This window comes from Aotus nancymaae, unplaced genomic scaffold (genome assembly GCF_030222135.1).
Source record: "Aotus nancymaae isolate 86718 unplaced genomic scaffold, 86718_ANA_hifiasm-v0.15.2.pri h1tg000003l, whole genome shotgun sequence".
Taxonomy (NCBI): domain Eukaryota; kingdom Metazoa; phylum Chordata; class Mammalia; order Primates; family Aotidae; genus Aotus; species Aotus nancymaae.
The window spans coordinates 6,080,854-6,099,636 of NW_026988414.1; the positions used below are offsets into that span (position 1 = coordinate 6,080,854).

The following is an 18,783-nucleotide window of genomic DNA, read 5'->3' on the forward strand; positions in this document are numbered from 1 at the left end:
GGTATTCACTTAAGTTTCCTGAGCTTCAGTTTCCTAATCTATGAAAATGGGGATAAAGTTTTCCCTGTGGTGTTACTGAGCACATCAGGATCGAGTGAGAACTCCTGACGACGGTCCAGTAGGTGGCACGGCGCCTGCACACTCCACAGCAGCTGTTCCTTCCCTCCCAGCCTCACTGTCATCTCAGAGTGGTCTCCGACAGGCAGCCAGTTACACTCCCAGCTCCGGTGCTGGGTGCACTTTCTCCTCTGCCTGCACTTGTCTGGCTCAAATAGTGAAGTAAGAAACTGCATCAACATTTAATCATGAAAGCAAAAAGTTTATTCATGTTTGAAACTACATATAACTACCACGAGGAAGACTTTTTCAATCCAGGGTGTAATCCAGTTAGAAAGGAACACGAAACGTTTTTAATACATTAGAATCACCGCCACAAATTATTTTCATGACTCAATCAGTTTCAGAATCGCATACAATACAAAAAGAGAGAAAGGAGAGGGGGCCCCATTACACAGGGTGAAATATACAGTACTGAATACTGAAATCTTAATGCATCACAATTAGTCGCTTTTTTTTTTTTGCATGGATTAGTAATAAGATGAAGAACATTCAAAATGTTTCTCAGTATTTACAACAGTTTTTCTGATCCTGTGTTGAATTAAGACCCAATGTTTCCACTCTCAGTTTTTTAAAAGTTGCAAACGCAACCCTGATTTTTCTTTTAAAAGATTACAATGTACATTACATTTTATGAAGGGAAACAAAGAGTTAATTACAAGATGCAAAAAGATAAGAAAGAGACAAACTACAGCGTGAGTATTGTTCAGAGGTAGTAAGTGAGCACTCTAAGCTACAGAACATGTTGAAATTCTATTGGTTTGTATGAGTTCGCATGAGGTAATAAAGCTGTGTTTTGATTGGTGGGATGTATAAATACTCTTTTGCTACACTATATACAACACGCCAGAGAGCAGGGCCTTCTGCGGATGCCCAGAGAACGTAGCAAACCTTGACAAGTCTGTGCAGCACCCAGTACACACCGTAAAACCCCAGATGGATCGATCTCGTTTTCACCTGTATCAGCAGCAAGTATCTTCATCTCTCAGAACCATCTGGATCCATAATTTTATTACCGAGCAGACTCTGGGCACTGGTGCTTTCAGAGAGAGAAACGATGCTACCAGTCTCTGATATCTAATTATAACATAAGAGATCTGAACACAAACGTGGCAAGAAGACTCTTAAACACAACCATCGTTAACAGAGAGAGCCAAACAGCTCTTCATTCCAGCTCCATTAGTGATATGAAAGAAAGACAATCCGAGTCAGGAATGGAAATATGCAAGAAGTTCAATTTAGGTGAGGTGAATTTTTGCATCTGCTTTAACGATTGAGGTTTAGCGTATATTGTACTTTTTACCCTTAAGGCCAAGTAATTGGCAACTGTGAAACCATTAATGTAAAATATTGATAATAAATTATGATAAAATAGCTACAGGACTGTCAACAATGTTAAATCTTGGCCTAATTGGATAAAGTGCTTTTTTTTTTTTAACATTGTGTGTTTTTAAGTATAAATACAAATGATTATGATTCCTTAAAAAACAGATTTACCAAGTTCTCTAAGACAAGATTTTACAGTAAAGCTGTAGATGGTGGGCTACAAAAACGCTTTCCTTTTCCTCCTATTGCTCTGAATGCACTTATCAAGGCATGTCAGCTCAGGGAAAAGTGTGGCCAGAGATTAGTTAGAGGTATCCGAGTGCACACTTCCTGGGCCTTCTGTAGGAGAAGTCACAGAAGATGGAGTTGTTGCGTCCTGCCAGCCTCCATTAGCCTGAAAGGAGAAACACAGTTCAATGGGTGCACGTCTACATATTAATTCTACTCTCCAATTTAAAACACCCGGATGACAACATGAGAGCAGAAATGCATTAGCAAAATGTATTTTCTAAACTCACTGTGGCAGGAGTTGGCAGCATGTGTTAAAGTGGGATTAAATGCATGTAAAACAAACCCATCTCATCAAGTAAAGACTTGGCAATAAATCAACATGCCGAAGAAGGGCTTCAGCTAGGCCCACAGTGGCACCAAGCTCGGCCTTTGATCTGCTGGTAAAACTAAAGTGACTCAAAAAGAAACCTCTTAAGAAGGGAGCAGTGCAGAAGCTCAATGCAATGCCTTGGTGAAACCCTGGGTTCCATGAAGTCTAAACTTCACCCCGGCTTAATCATCATTTCCATAGAGAGGCCGTTGCCCACCCTTTTTCCATACGTGCCTGACAGCTAGCTACTATAACCCTTGGAAAGTGAAGTCCAGAATTTCCCTCCAAGTAGGATCTTCTAGAATGAAAATGCATGAGCCATGGAGGAGCACACACTGTTCAAATCTGTATTCCAATTATCTGTGGCTGAGGCTCCTATTTGGGATGTTGCTCCCACCTTCCACATGCTGCTGGCCCTTCCTGCCTCAGACCTGCAGCAGCAATAACCATACTCAGAAACAAATTTGCCTTATGTCTTGGCCTATAGTGGCAATTGCTGAAATCAATGTCTGATCAGATTTCTGCTGTAGCAGACAGCTTGTCGCTACATATTTTTATGTCAGTCAAGAAGAGGGAGATGCTGGCCTCGTGAGTTGGGGAACACTGAGTGGAAGTGACGGGGCAGGCCTTTCTGGAGAAGAGGCGAGGGTGAGCTGGCTGACACCCTGAGCCTGCAGCACCAACCAACCTCTGCCTCCATGCTGCCCCAGACCCGGAACTCCCACACCAATGTCAAGGTGGGTCATAAGGTGCCCCTGCCTCCTTCACATCTATTTGCAACTTCTTCTACGAGTCCATCCAAAATGCCCTCTTTCAGGCCTGGGCCGTCAGGCTGCTGAGAACTCTGTCTAGACTCCCTGCTCAGCCTGGATACAGCTCCGAGATGAGTATGTGCCAGCCATTGTTTCTTCTCCTGTGATCACGGTTCCTGGAGAACTCCCTGTCTTCTGATTCACTGCAGAGTTCTCTATGACCCAGGGAAAGGGAGGGAAAAACCTAACAATCCCACAGAGATGATGAGAGCCAAAGGGAAGAGGACTTGCCAAGCTTGAGGTATATCAAATTCAGGTTAGGAAAAACAAAAGGAAACAATATTTAAAAAAAAAAAAAAAGCTATAGTGGTATTGTTTTAAAGCCTGTTGTGCCAGGTTGGCTAACAGCATGCCCATGTGTGTTCGGTAGACTCTCAGAAATCCTCTGCTTTATCTAAAAGGTAAGCTGTTTCCCCCTTCAGGTATGAAAATCTACTTAGGAAAAGAAAAACTCTCACACAGATACAAGTCTGAAGATATTCCATCTGAAGTAAACATCAGTCCTCTTTTATCCAAATTTATAAACAACAAATGTACAATATTTTTACCCAGCGTGGCAGCTGGAGGAGAGGTTGTCAGCAAGCATTCTTTTTTTTCAAAATAAATTAATCCTTACTCTGGTGGCTTGAGATTATGCACTGTATTATACAACAGCGCCTTATCAAGCCTCATCAGTGAAGATGGAATTCATGTCTGTAAAATGCTGCAGGCAATCACAGTTTCATATTTTATCATGTTGATAAGGATATCGCACATTCTCTGAAGCATTTCAAAACACTTAAATGAAAAAGGAGAAATGCAACTAAAAGGCTTTTTATATGGTTTGTTGTGGGTTATTATGAGTTATTTATAAGCCCAAAAAGAAAGATTTGACATTTCAAATGTAAAAGATTTGAGTATTTAATGGTCCTTTTTTCCCTTTACAATTGAACATCCTCAATCACTTTTTAAATCATTAATATTTACTCTCATAGCAAGCCAAGGCCCTAAAAAGGGAGAATTTTGCCCATTTTCCTCCTGAGTCTACTACCATGAGCTGGGCAGTTAATTTCCTTCCTAAGTCTGGAAACCCAGACTCCATCCATCACACCCCGTGGCACCACCACGATGACCTGATCCCTGCCCCTTTCCCCCCATTTCCAGAGCTGTGTGTTTTGCCACTTTCCATCCATGTCAGTGGGAGGAAAGGTAAAGTTGTAGTGGAGTGATTACAAAGTTCAAATTATTTCCTCCATAATTAAAATTGTCAAATATGTTTGCATCCCACCTTGACAATACAGCAGGATGCTTTTAATAACAGAATTCTTTGTTTAGCTTGGTTTGTTGGTCTGCCTGGGATCCTCCAAACTTATCACCTTCACCTGAGCTCTGTTTGGGAATTTTTCCTGCTGCCTGGTTCTAAGATAAATGACCTGTTTCCTACCATTTCCTTGGAACACGGCACTGAAGGTAGGAAATGGCATCTTAATGGGCTGATGCTTAAGTCCCTGCTGATGCCAGGACACCAGCCACTTCTGGGCATCTGGGAGGACTTCTAAGGGCATCTAGGTGGCATCAAGCATTTAGGTTCTTAGAATAAAAGTGCAGCAAAGACACTGCCTTCCCTACCTGCCAGTAAGATGAGAAGCCAGGTCAAATGGCTACTAATTTCTTTATTAGTCACTGTTTACCTGACACTGTTCAACTACAGCTGGCTCCCCAGAGTACTCACATTTAAATTATGTGGACTGTACAGTGAATTTCCTCCAAGGCCATCACTGTAGCCTCCCGTCTGATTGATAACATGACGGAGGGTATCCACCTAGAAATGAGATAAAACAAAATTCATCATCCCGAATCTATTAAAACATCATCACTTACAAAAGGAAATAATTTGAATTGTGTGTGCCATAAGGATTTAACATCTTCAATGAAAGACAAATTTATCAATCAAATGTGACTGGCAGAATTTCAACCATTCTTTGCATATTTAAACTCACAAATCTTTGTTTTTCATGCCAGCCAAATAAGAACACCTTCATGGCAATGCAACTTTCCCTCTACGGCAACCAAATGCATGTGGCTATGGGTGAAAACCTACTTAGTACTGTGTATATAGAATTCTCTCCACGCCCCCCTCACACTTTATGTCTCATACACACTCATCTACATGTATAAAAACTATATGAGTAGTTCTGTTCTCAATTAAGAGGACAAGAAAAGAGTAGAAATTACAGAGTTATAATTTAAGAACTCAGGTTTTTGCACTCTGATGTAAAAAATGCAATAGCAGTATGTTCTTAAACCATATCCATACTGGCATTCTCAATTTTTCTGTTCTATTTTATGACAAAAGTAAGATGCACCCAACCCCTCTCCATGAGCTCAAGCCAGAGCCGAATGCATTCACAAAGTTTATCAGGTTTGAATCATCACAAGTCACTGTTCACTTGACTTCTCATTAAATTAAATGGTGGGGCAGATGGGTCCTGTTTGGAAGCACCCAGCACAGGTTCTGCATGGATGTGCAGACCACTTCCGTGGGGTCAGAGGAAGGAGTTTTGAGCCCAAACCCTGCCCTGCTAGAAAGGCCCCACTGGGGCACTTCTCCTACCTGTGATTGCACATTGGCTCCGACTTGGGACCCTTGGTAAGAATCCCCATTCAGACTCTGCATGTTCATGAACATGTCCCCAGAATTTGGGAGGTTAAAAGAACCAGAAGAACCTGGAAAGGAAAGAGTTAAGTAGCTGAATAACAGAGAGCTACACACATAATCCTCAAAGACCTAGAGGCAGGGAGAAGAGGAGAGTACAGAAGGGAAAGGCTGTGTACAACATAAAGCATTTCCAGATCTAAGAGGATGGAGAACTCCAGAGAGTGAGGGTCTGTGATTCACTCTACATCTAGGAGAAGTCCTATCATTGGGGAAGCCCAAATTTAAAAAACAAAAACAGAAACGAAGAGGCAAATCAAAATAAATTAAGAAGAAAAAAGAAACCAAAACACCCAAGCTGACCTGGATGCTTCCCCTTTTTTCCACTGATCTCCTGGACTTAGTTATTGCGAACTCAACATCACTAACTGTCACGGTGGACAGCCACCCAGAAAAGAGACTTTCCCAGGAGCTCTTTCTTAGCTATATGCCTCCCTCTCCTTTCACCTGTTTTCATGTGTCATTAAAAAGGACTGGAGGGTGAGGAGACAAGACAAAACAAACAAACAAAAAAACCCTACTTTCTGAACTTCTAAAGATATATTTAGGAGACCTCAGAAAAGCCCCTGGAATTGCTCCTCGAGTCTGTTTGGACTAGCTGCACATCTTTCATTGTTGTTCAAGTTCCCTGAAATTTTAAAGTATTTCTAACCCCCTCACAAATGTCACATAAAATGTGGCCAAAATGTACCAGATGAGGAGCCAAGAATCTTGTATCCATGTATTAAGCACCATAACCCTCATCGCTAGCCACCTGCTGAGCATATTGTCAGCCCCACTTAGCCAGTGCCGCTGAAAGGCCCAGAAAGGCCAGCAGCGCTGGGCAGAAAGCACCGCGGCACTTCCCTCCAGCATTCCATCTTCCTCACACAGCAACTGCTGCGTTTCCCGCTTCTGCTATTTCACTCTCCACAGACGACTACTGACCCTAAAGTGACATCTGGAATGAGATAGCTAAAATGATCATGAACGATAGCACTATGCCTAACTGCTGAACTGAAAGCCACTACTAAGTGTAAAAGTTTCATAATCTACTAGTGAGTGGCACTCACCGTGAAGAGTGCGTTTACAGACTCTGGCCGTCTACTCATTCACCCATATCAAGAACAAGCCTACATTTGAACATAAAACTTCCTTTATAAGTCCACTGTGTCCTCAGTATGGCTCTTGTTTCCTGGCCTGTGGGACAGGGCATTGTGGCATAAGGCTGTGTGGTCCAACTGGGGAACGAGCCCCCTGTACGCACCCGAATTTGGTGTGGTGGGCGAATTGGTCTGGTTGTTCTGCACAGCTGCTGCTACTGCATGTGCAGCTGTCACGGCAGTCTTTGCAGCATAGAGGTTGGCTTCTTCCTGAAACTTGCCGATATTCTTCTTGTACCTGATTCGTTTGTTGCCAAACCAATTGGATACCTACAAATTGCAGAGACACAGAGGTGAAGGGGAAGAGAGGAAGAAGTGGTCAAATTCCAGTAATGCCTGTTGGACACCAAGGCGATACCTTGGGAGACACACAATTCCTAGCCTGCAACCTTGCATCCTATGGATCACGCATGATGGTTTTAGGGGTTATTTTATCTTTTGGCAAAACTCTCACATTCCTTTGGAATAACCCTGCTTTCTTAGAGTTTTCCACAGTAATACCAGAATGGCAAGGAGCACTGCTCATAAAAGATATCCAATTGCTATATACCAATTAGTATATACATAGGCCCCCAAAATCAGGCTGAAAAGCTGAAGGAAATATTGTTAAGTTAGTTAAATAATAAGAAATACTTGAACATGAATGACTTAATCTTTTTTGGGTCTGGAACAATTTTGGCAGCTGTATAGTAGAATCATGTTTGGTCTGCTGAAAAGAGTAACATCAATTAATAACGGATGAAAAAACCCTTTGTCTTCTGCCTTAGAAAATACTGCGTGTCTGCCAAGATGGCTGCTCAAGCTCTGCCAGTTAATATGTGGGAAGGTCACAACTTGAAAACTCAAGTAATTCCAATCAGGTCAAATGCAAACACAGAGAAGCAACTCTAATGTCATCAGGTGAAATATATTTCTTTCTTTTGCAAACTTCTTATGATGTCAGCCGCTGCAAATGGAAGAGACTTCTACAGAGTATCTTGGCAACAGGCAGATTTCATTACATTTCAAGGAGAGCAGAACTTCAGCCCCAGAATCATGGCTCAGAGTTACAGTGTGTTCAGGTACCTGTAATTGACTATATAAAGAAGCTAAAAGCCACATGGCAATTTATAAAAAAGTATAGCCACTCACTATATAAAAGGATTTGACCTCTCTTTTATTAAAGTAACGGTTTAAAAATACTTTTCGATAATTTCTTAATATTCTCTCAAAGGGGCATATTGCTGTGATATCAGGCTGGGTGGGGTCATTGTTCTACCCTGAAGGTATTATTCTTAACAGTTATTCAGGTGCCCTGAAGAGAAATAAGTAGTAGTATGTAGTTTGAAGGCTTCCAACCCAATTTACACTGTGGGCACCCCTTTTGACCATCTCTGCCAAGTCTTTAATTGCTCTGGAATAGAATTCTCATTCTTCAATCTATGGCACTCATCCTTCTGGAAGAAGCGGAGAGCCCTGGCAAAGGAGCCACATGAGGAAGACAACATTGGCCTTGCTGCTACCCATGTGCTGTCCGTCCTGGGGATCACAGGGTGCACACATGTGCACATATACACATGCAGGCATACCTGCCGAGAACCCATGCAGCAACCATGAGCATAGGTTCATCAGACAAAAACAAGCCAAAACCCATCAGGAAGTCAATGTGCTACAGATCAGCACTTCCTAGCTGTTTCTGTTCCACCATCTTTTTTTTCCCCACTTAAAGACTGCATGTATACTTTCTTTTCTTCATATCAAATAGAGTGGCTCTAATAACTACTATTTGGTGAATGACCATTATGCAGAGCACCTTGCATACATTTTCTCATTTTAATGTCAACAATCTCAAGGGCTAGTGGTAGACAGGGGTAGTTATACAGGCATGACACCTGTCCCAAATCCAATGGCCTTGTCTCTCCGACTAGTTTGACCTCTTAGCAGTGTCTGATACTTGTAATTACCACCCCTCTTTCCTAGAGCAGGCTCTTGCATGGTGTATGTGACATTATACTTCTTCTCCTCCAATATCTGCTCCTTCCCTGATAAACCAGAGTGTACGTGTTTATGTGACATTATACTCCTTCTCCTCCAACATCTGCTCCTTTCCTGATACACAGTGTGTGTGTGCATGTGCACATGCACATATGAGTGTGTCTGTGTGTGTTTTCAGACACAGCTCTTGGCCCTCTTCTTTCACCTAGAGCAACCTTATCCATATTCAAAATTTCAGTTATCCTCTCTGGGTGGACAACTCCCAGATTTCCATCTCTATCCATACCATGTGAGTTCTCATTTTTAAAGAGATTTACATATAAATGTTCTGCCACAAACTCCAAATCAATGGGTGTCCTCTAAGCCCGTGCCGCCTCCTCTATATTCTCTCTGTGGTCCTGATCTCTCAAACTCCAGAGATGTGGTACTCGCTACTTCACAAAATCCCTGCCTCCACTGTTGGATAGTCCTAACAGGTATATAGTTCTCTTTATTCTGAACTACAATCTGCTTCCATTTTCTTTCCACATATTGGTCCTACTTCCAACATCTAGACTGCCACAACATTAGGCCTTCAAGCTCAGCCCCAAGAGACCTCTCCATCCTACTATTAGCCTTCTTGGTCCTCCCTTCCTTGAGCCCTGTATGCTCACAGCTGGTGTGCATTACAACTGTGTAGGATGTAGCAATAGGAAGAAGTTAGGAGAGTATATAAGCGAGGAGGCCATGAGGGCCTGAGCCAGGCAGAGTAGTAGGATTAGAGAGGGAAGATATTATGGAGGAGAAACAGGCAGAATCTGGCCCCTGACTAGCTCTGGAGGTCACCAGAGAGGGAGAAGCCAGAGATGATGCAGATATGGCGCCTAGGTCTTGAGCAGGAGGATACTTGGGAGGAATTTCTGCACCAGGACAAAGCAGCCTCAGTGACCATTAGGATCCATACCAGAATTATGTGATTCTAAAAACAGAAAAGTTCTAAATCAAGATTAGAAAAGGATGATAAAGGTATGGGTTCTGATTATGCTTATTAAAGCAAGTTCTCTTTGACCTTACCTCATGTTTCCCAATGCATGCTCTTAGCTCAGGAGACAGACCTAGAGCTGCCTTGCAAAAATCTCCTTTAGTACATAGTATCACTCTAGCTTTTCAGAATAAGACTGTTAGGCCTTAGAAAGAGTTAAATATTGAAAGTATCTATAGTGCAAAGAAGGACAGACTTGGTTGAGAGGGAATCTGGCATTTCTTAAGCATAATTAATGAAAATTCCCCAACTCTGAATTTAGCAACAAAGGCCCATCTCTTCTTCCAAACAATTCTCTGTTGGATTCAGTACTTTGTAGTTAATATTACCTTGACAATCAGAGCTATAATACATTAATGAAACCTAGCTTGGAAAATCAGATTACAGCTTTATTAACAGTTTCATAATTGAGCAATCTCTGTACCATTGAAGGTCTCATCTCTAGATATGTAAGAATCCTCTGTTTATGCATACCCCTGGACCAATCAAACAACAGTCATCACTAATAAAGGTTTATTTAATTCTCATAGTAAAATTTTAATATCACCAGCAGCCTGGGGAAGCTTTAGCAAGTGGATTTGCTTGACATCAGATCATTTTTATTCTGCTAGTCCCAATACTTCTTAATCTTTAATATCAAGGCAATTAAAATTAATGGCCACTCATCCGAAGCTACTGTGGGCACTGTTTCCTTGACATCAATTGTTTGATGGGATTACCTAGAGGTTAAACTAACAAGCAAGGTTTAATTGGAAGCAATGAAAGAAGCAGTGATCATACGTTATGTTTAACCTGCATAACCACATCTAAATGAATATCTAAAAATGTTAAACTATTTCTCAAATTAAAATATGCACATCACATTCTGATATTACAGATTTGGGTATTGCAGCAATCAGCTCTTAAGACCACACTGCTGCAACTGAGATGGGGTAATTAATGCATCAATCGACACCTAAATTCAGGATTTCTTTTCCACCTTTTAAAAACAGATGGATCCAATTAGTTGCAAAAGAAGCCCTCAGCTCACCCAGTGGGAAGCCTCCAAGGCTGCAGATCATGGGGCCCCTACTGCACAGTGCTCACAGAGCGGGCAGGCTATATGCACGGTGCATGAAGGTGAGCAGAGCTTGCTCCACCTCTGAACTGGAATGGTTTGTGCATTGGTCCCAGAATAGAAACACAGGCAGGAAATTGGTGAAGGGAAAGGGAATATGCTGTCCTGTGCCTCTCTGTTAAGCTGCATATCAAGGATTCATGACTCTGGATTGTGCCCAAGGCAAAGGGCCATGGAAGAATTTTAAGATCAATTAAAAATGAGAATAAAAGCACAAGTACTCTCCTTCTTCTACTGATGTTCATTGTTATCAGCCCCCAGACTGAGCCTCTGGTAATTAGGGGAATGAGTAGTGCACATAATGGAGGCTGCTGATTTTCTGGAATCTTTCTGCAAGGCCAAGAAGCAGCCAGAAAGGGTTCTGGTCTCTCCCATATACTACAGCCATGTATTTCCCCCACCCAATTCAGCTACAGATTGCCAATTGCTTTTATAAGTAAAAATGCTTTCCATATAATAACTAGATTCACCTTTTATATAGCTTTTTTACCTTCTTCAAAAAGCTTTTACTCATTATCTTACTTAGAATCTCTGACTTCGAAGAGGTTGAGTCAGATGTGGGAAGTACACATAATGGTGACGTACTTTGGACTCAGAATCCGATCTCAAATTCACACTCTGCTATTTACTAAGCTGAGTGACTTTGGACAGGTTGTTTTAGTTATTTTAGTGTTTCCTTTCCTATAAAATGAGAATAATAACATAAATAGTAATATCTTCCTCACAGAATTGTTGGGTGCATTATTAATGGCTCTGGCACATACCATTTACTTGGTAACTATTATAGCTATTACTATCACTCACGTTTTATCAAAGAAGAAACGAGAGATCCAGACCACAGACAAGTTGCCCAAAATCACACAGCAAAGTGGGATGGATCTAGAATTCCACCCCAGGACTCCCCATCAGCTTTTTTTTTTTTTAATAACCAACTGCAAAATGCTTACTGAGCATCTGCTATGGTCAATGCTATACCAGGTACTGTGGAGAAATGAAGAAATAAATACATGCCTGGCTGGACGTCACAATCTCGTTAGAAAAGCAATGCTATCCACTCAAAATAATTAACAAAACTTGCAGGACGGTGAAGATCTCATGTCCGTACAGTACAGACTCTAAAAGCAACAGAGATTTGAAGGAAGAGACATCTCAGCAGGTCTGAGAAATCAGAGGAGGCTTCTGGGGCAAGGTCAAACTTGAATGGGATGTCCATTTCAATTCAGTTCTATTCCATAGTGATTTTATTGAAACTCCACAATTCAGAAGCAGAAAACTTCAACAGCTCGTGTGGCCACAAAAAATCTAAAAATGCAAGCCTGCCTCCCTCTCCCTGGACCACTCTGAGACCCCAGAAACTTTTATTCTCTTCCCTAACTTACTTTTCCCTCTTAACCTCTAAACCTCCTTTTTCATAGTGACAGAGGGAAGAGAAACCCATTCTACAGAAAAAAGGAGTGGAAAAATCAAGAAGCGTTTCTAGAAGTGGCAGCATCTGAGAGAATATTTCTGTCAGGGAAGGGGTGGGGAGTGAAATGGGGAAGGCACTGGTACCTAGGGAGGAGCTGGAGCAAAGCACCTGAAGGGCTGGCGGGTTCCCGCTGAGGAAGAGGAATGGGGAGAAGCTCTAGGCAAGGGAAAGCCTGAAGAGGGGCTTTTGGGTTCTCCCCAGGTGTTACTGCTGAGTGCAGGGGACGGAGCTGAAACGAGTCTGAGATCTGTAGCAGTGGAATGCAGAAAGGGTTCCAGTGAGGCCACCCTCCCAACCATGTGCCTGTCCAGGGTCAGTGGTCTGCACATTTTTGCTGGAATTCCGCCTAAATTAATCTTGAAAAATTATGAACCCTTCCAACACATTTTTCCTTCCTTGCACATTTTCTAAGTTGGCATCTACAATTCTTCATAAGTCTAAATAGTTGTAAACAACGTTATTCCAGTGTGTCATAAATGTTGACATCTTAAAATAAAACTGTAATACTATTCGTTAAAATGTGTCCAACCAAACATAAATAGCACAGCAATTTGATACCCACTATCCATTTAAAAAATACATAGGCCGGGCATGGTGGCTCACTCCTGTAATCCCAACACCTTGAAAGGCCAAGGCGGGCAGATCATGAGGTCTGGAAATCAAGACCATCCTGGCCAATATGGTGAAACCCTGTGTCTACTAAAATACAAAAAAGTAGCTGAACGTGGTGATGTGCGCCTGTAATCCCAGCTACTCGGGAGGCTGAGACAGGGGAATCGCTTGAATCCAGGAGGCAGAGATTGCAGTGAGCTGAGATCGCAACACTGCACTCCAGCCTGGAGACAAAGCGAGACTCTGTCTCAAAAAAAAAAAACCAAAAACAAAATCATAAACTTGCTCTTCAAGTCTAAAATTTTACACTCCTTTTTCTTGAAAGTGTATTTCTATTTCATTTCTCTCCCATATTATCCTAATGCAATATACTTTTATGCTCTACAAAAGGAATATATGGAAATTGAAAATTTGAAATTATTTTTATTTCCTGTAATTATAAGGTTCTACATGTTTAATATTTCCTTCTGGACTAAACTATCATTACAGTTAGTTTAAAACTAATCAAAGCAACACAAATGCTTACTTTGATAAATAAAAGTATACTTATTTTGACCATCAAATGTAGGTTTCATCATACACACATTTCTTAATTGAGAGTGGGGTGGTTGTACAGTGCTGATTAAAGGAGGCTTGGTTATCACCAATATTTCATAATGTCTCTTGCTGGGCTCCCAAGAGAGTTTCATACGTTGGGGCGATGAACCAGGTGGGAGTACCCCTTTCTTTCATAAAGTGAGAAAAGGGCAGGTAGGAAAGGGGAGGAAGGGAAAAGAAAACCAACACAATGCTTTCACCACAGCCACTTTCTGGGGCAGATGGATTTTAGGAAGGAGTACACATATACATAAGGACAGCTGGCCAGTGAAAACCCTGAAACCATGCACACCTGAGTCCTCTTTGGAAAACCTTCAGCTACTCTGTGGAGCGTGTGTCCCCCGAGTTTGTAGACTGCTGCCTTAAGTAATCAGGTTAACTCTGGTTACACTTTAACTTCTCTGTGTGAGCACAGCATGGGAACCCCTCATAATGGGTGTGCCTGAAGACTTTTTTTGGGCTAAAAACAGGGCTCACTTGGGTAACCACTTCCATGTGTCACAATGACCTTTTGTAGCTATACAGAAAACAAATCTGTCAGATACAGGATCTTTTAAGTTCAGATTAAAGAAATAAACCTAAGGGTGGTACATACAGTTTACTTATTATTTTGCATAACCTTTCTGGAGAGTAAGCCAGCAAATATTAATATACCCTTTGCCCAAATTACTAAAACTTATCTTGAGAAAATATTTACAGATAAAGATAAAAATAATATCTTTATATAAAGATTTATATAATTTATATAAAAATATAAATAATAAAGATATCCACTACAGTCCTAGTTTTTTGAGACAGAAATGTTGCCCAGGCTGAAATGCAGTAGCACAATCACAGCTCACTGCAGCAGCCTCAACCTCCCAGGCTCAAGAGATCCTCCCACCTCAGCCTCCTGAGTAGCTGCGACTACAGACGCCCACCACTACGGCTGGCTCATTTTTCTATATTTTGTAGAAACAGGGGTTTGCTGTGTTGCCCAGGGTAGTCTTGAACTCCTGAGCTCAACTGATCCACCTACCTCTCGGCCTCCCAAAGTGCTGACCCCTCAGTCCTACTGCCCCACCATGCTTGGCCCCTCATTCCTACTTATTAATAGAAATAGAGAGAGAGAGAGATTAAATTTAGAGCACATCTGTAAAATGAAATATGATCATTTCTCAAAGATCATGTTAAGGGGAAAATATTCATTATATACCATACTAAAGGAAGAAAGGGTGCTTTTTCTTTTCATACACCACGAGTCTTTTTTTGTTTTTGGTAAAAATACCGAAACACTGACATACATAGATATAGGTATATACACATGCACAGGAAAAAAGTACTAACATGTGACTATCATGTAGAGTGGGTTTAGAATTTCTGTTTTTGCATTTCTTGTGTTTTCAGGTATCATCCAAATATTTTTCAGATCAGCAAGTATTAGGGTTTTTTAAATTAGAAAAATATACTTTTTAATGAATAAATTAAAAACAGTAACAGAAAAAGCACTGGAAAGTCACCTAACAAGCTTTATAAGTTTAAGTATCAGGCCTTGTGCTGGGACCTAGAGCTATACGAGTGACCAATCTATCTGAAGGGCATGGTGGACAGGTCTGAGAATTCTTAAAATAATTGAAATTAAACACTTTGTAAATTTCAAGCCTCTGAAATTTCCCAAGCAACTTTGCATTTAAGAAAAATTTCACATTCAAAATAAAAAGCTAAACCATCTATAATGTCTCTACAGTCACTGAAAGCCAATTTATTAATTAGCTTTAATTGTATGTTACATTTCAAGTTCCGTCACTACATTTATTGATCATGTTAATAACAACATTAAATAAAAGAGAAAAATTATTACTTAAAGACAGCCTCCAAGAGGCAGATGTGTGGAACTTTGTAGTACATCCTTGGCATTGTTTCCATGCACAAGCTGCGTCAGGGAGAGGATCTGCACTTGTTTGGGAAGAAGCGGCTGACACTAAAACATCATTATTGAAATTAACAAACTGAAAATTTATGAAGCACAAATCTTAGAAAAATTTGCCATTGTGTTTCCCCATGTTTACTTGTGATGCATACTTTATGTACTGTGCCTAATTAAATGTAACAGATTACGAAATGTTGAAATGCTAAGTCATGTATAATGGAACATGGCAGCATATTTACATGGTAAACAATTTTACCTCTAACAAACAGTTTCTCCCTAATCAATGTTTTCATCCCCGTTATGTGATTCAATTTGAAATGAGAGATGGAAGCCAGTTACTGTTCAATTTTTAAAGTTAATGGTGTTAATAAATTCTAAATTTCATACCAGTCCTCTTCCTCCGGAAGGTACGGGTTTGATACAGTTTCTGTAAGAACAGAAAGGCTGGGCATGCTGGAAGTACACACTGTGTGCATTCTTATGAGAACTCGGAGGACAGCTGGACAAATGGGTTTGAGAGCCAACCAGACCTGTGTGTGAATCCCAGCTCTGCAATTTCTTGCCAATGTTACTTTAGATAAGTCATGCCATCTAAAGTTCTCCTCTCCTGGTCTACAAGGTGGGATAATGATGCCTCCTCCTCATGGAGCTGTTGTGAACATTAAATGAGTTGGCATGTTAAATACATAGGACTGTGCTGGGGATGTGCCAGGCACTCAGTAAATGTTAGTTTTCTCTTTTCTTAAAACAAATCAGCAACAACAAAACCCTCTGAAGGTCAACGGCATACACACCTGCTTGCTTCCCGCAGTGCTTAAGGTCAGGACCCCTTTTCCCAGGAGCTTCAAGTTCTGGGCAAGCTGGTCCCTGCTCCCAGTGCTGGCAAGACACTGGCATGAGGGAACAGGCAGCAGCAATAAGGGAAAAGGAGGTAAACTCCTGCATACCTGAACAGAGTAAAATTCCTACCACAGAAGACCCAGAGCTCCCGTCTGTCACGTTCCTGCTGGGCTCCAGTAGTACCTCACAGCACTACCTGTATCCCTTCTCATCTCTGCCCCAACTCAGCAGGACAATGCACTAGACCTAGAATGTACAGGAAACCTAAATTCCAATGCCACTTGTACCAGTATTTAAACAGTGGCCATTTGCAGAGAGCTCATTATGAGCCAGCTCTGTACTAGGAACTTTGCATGTATTATCTCATTTAACTGTTACAAAGACCCAATCAACTTTACTGAAGCAAAAACTGAGGTCAGAAAGTTTATGTAACTTATCTAAGGTTACAAAGCCTGTTCCATTATATCTTACTTGATAAAACTTGTTTTCTCTTAATACTTAATAAAAGTTTTAAAAATTATTCTTTATTCAATTTTATTTCTTTTCATTATATTAAATGTTGAGGTCTACAAACTTATATTCTACCTTTTCAGTGCAAAATATTTCAGCTCCTTCATGGTTAAAATGTGGGCTAGCCCAATAATCCAAACCATTCTTTTTCTTTTCTAAGAAAATAAGTTGCAAATTTGGCCAGGCAGGGTGGCTCACGCCTGTAATCCCAACACTTTGGGAAGCTGAAGATGGTGGATCACCTGAGGTCATGAGTTCGAGACCAGCCTGGCCAACATGGTGAAACCCAGTCTCTACTAAAAATACAAAAATTAGCCAGGTATGGTGGTGCACACCTGTAGTCCCAGCTACTAGGAGGCTGAGGCAGGAGAACTGCCTGAACCCAGGAGGTGGAGGTTGCAGTGAGCCAAAATTAGGCCACTGCACTCCAGCCTGGGCGACAGAGAGAGATTCTGTCTCAAAAAAAAAAAAAAAAAAAAAAAGAAAGAAAGAAAGAAAAAAGAAAAAGAAAAGAAAAGAAGAAAAGAGAAAAGAAAAGAAGTTCCAAATTTATAACAACTGACTTGAAAACCAACTTTTGGAAAACATTCCACTTCTAATGGGAGAATTGAACAAATAGAAATAGCATTTGAAATAATTTAAAACAGATTCACTTGTCAAGTACAGTATTTTTTTATTTAAGGCTGTGAAAAATTTTATTGCCATAATGTGCTGACACCCTTACAGTTCAGCTTTGCCCTTTCTACTCTGCATGATAGACTGATAACCGCTCGTGACATTCACAGAGAGGCTCATCTGCAAAAGTATATAAAACGTCAGCCTTGCGGCCACAGTATACAGAAAATGGATGACACTGTTCAACTCCCTAAAACACGTGCTGAGGGGTGCCTCTAAATTACCACAGATAACATTTACAGTTAAGGACTTGTTTTCTTTAAAACTATTTCTCTCATTTAAAAAAAAAAACATGGTAGGTATACAACTGAATAGTTTTCTTTCTTGGCTCTATGGAAAGCTCTTTAACAGATTTTGAAACACTGACATCACAACTGTGGAACTGCCTCCCATCAACTACACTGAAAGGTGGAGTCATCTCCCAGGCAACACAGCAGAATCTCAGAATGAACGCACAGGGCACTCCAAATAACGATGGGCCAGACCTTTTGTCCTGACAAGTTTCGTGTAAATCTAATCCCTGCAAATAAAAACACCAACATGAATTCAGTGTCCTATGAAAAGGAATCCTATAGTCACACCTCTGTTTAAGGGAAACATTTATTTATTCAAACACCACTCCTTGCCATATACACGCTGTAGTATTCTTTTCTTTTTAAAAATCCAGATAAATTTCATTTAATTGTTAAAGTGGGCATACCTACCCTCAAAAAGCACAGCATTCTTTCAACATATATAATTAATTCTCACCAAAAATGAATCTCCTGCATTTTTGGAGCAAAGAATACACCAAAAGTAGGTCCATTAGAGAAGACTAAAAACAGACACACCCTCATGCCCCTCCTTGGCTCTCACCTTTAGGGAGCCTGTGAACACCTAGCATGCTAGTTTGCTGGATGTCAGAGCCTCTGTTCCCTCTTTCTTTTGGATCCTTTACAAGACTCTGTATGCCCAGCAAGAAAATGTAGGTTGAATGGATGACAACTGGCGTTTCATGAACACTCATGAGATGCCAGGCCCTGTACTAGGCACTCTACATACATGATCTCATTGGCCCCTGAATCCCCTAAGGAAATTATCATTATTCTCATTTTATAGATAAAAAATGGATCATTAAATAATTTGCTCAAGGTTACACTGCTACTAAATAGTCCTGGAGCAGAGTTTGAGTGACTTCTCTGCCTTCCTACACTGAACATACAGTCATCTGAAGTTAAAGTAACAGTTTATCAAAATACGTGATATGAAAGGACAGCACCAGCGGGGCACTGTGGCTCATGCCTGTAATCCCAGCACTTTGAGAGGCTGAGGTGGGAGGACTGCTTGAGCTTAGGAGTTTGAGACCAGCCTGGGCAACATGGTGAAAC

At 41.0% G+C, this 18,783-nt stretch overlaps 1 protein-coding gene across 3 annotated transcripts in view; it reads right to left on the reverse strand.

Annotated features, from left to right (window-relative positions):
• Positions 1–298: 298 nt before the first annotated feature.
• Positions 299–18,783, reverse strand: part of PBX3 (PBX homeobox 3) — a 234,301-nt gene continuing 215,816 nt past the window's right edge. For 2 of the 3 annotated variants that reach the window (XM_012458132.2, XM_012458131.3), the window contains 4 exons: positions 6,798–6,963; positions 5,450–5,562; positions 4,568–4,657; positions 299–1,837 (listed from right to left, as the gene is read on the reverse strand). In XM_012458132.2, the coding sequence (XP_012313555.1) occupies positions 1,745–1,837; positions 4,568–4,657; positions 5,450–5,562; positions 6,798–6,963 (462 nt within the window). In that variant the 3' untranslated portion in view covers positions 299–1,744. The remainder of the gene's footprint in view (positions 1,838–4,567; positions 4,658–5,449; positions 5,563–6,797; positions 6,964–18,783) is intronic. The other variant, XM_012458133.3, reaches the window with a different exon arrangement.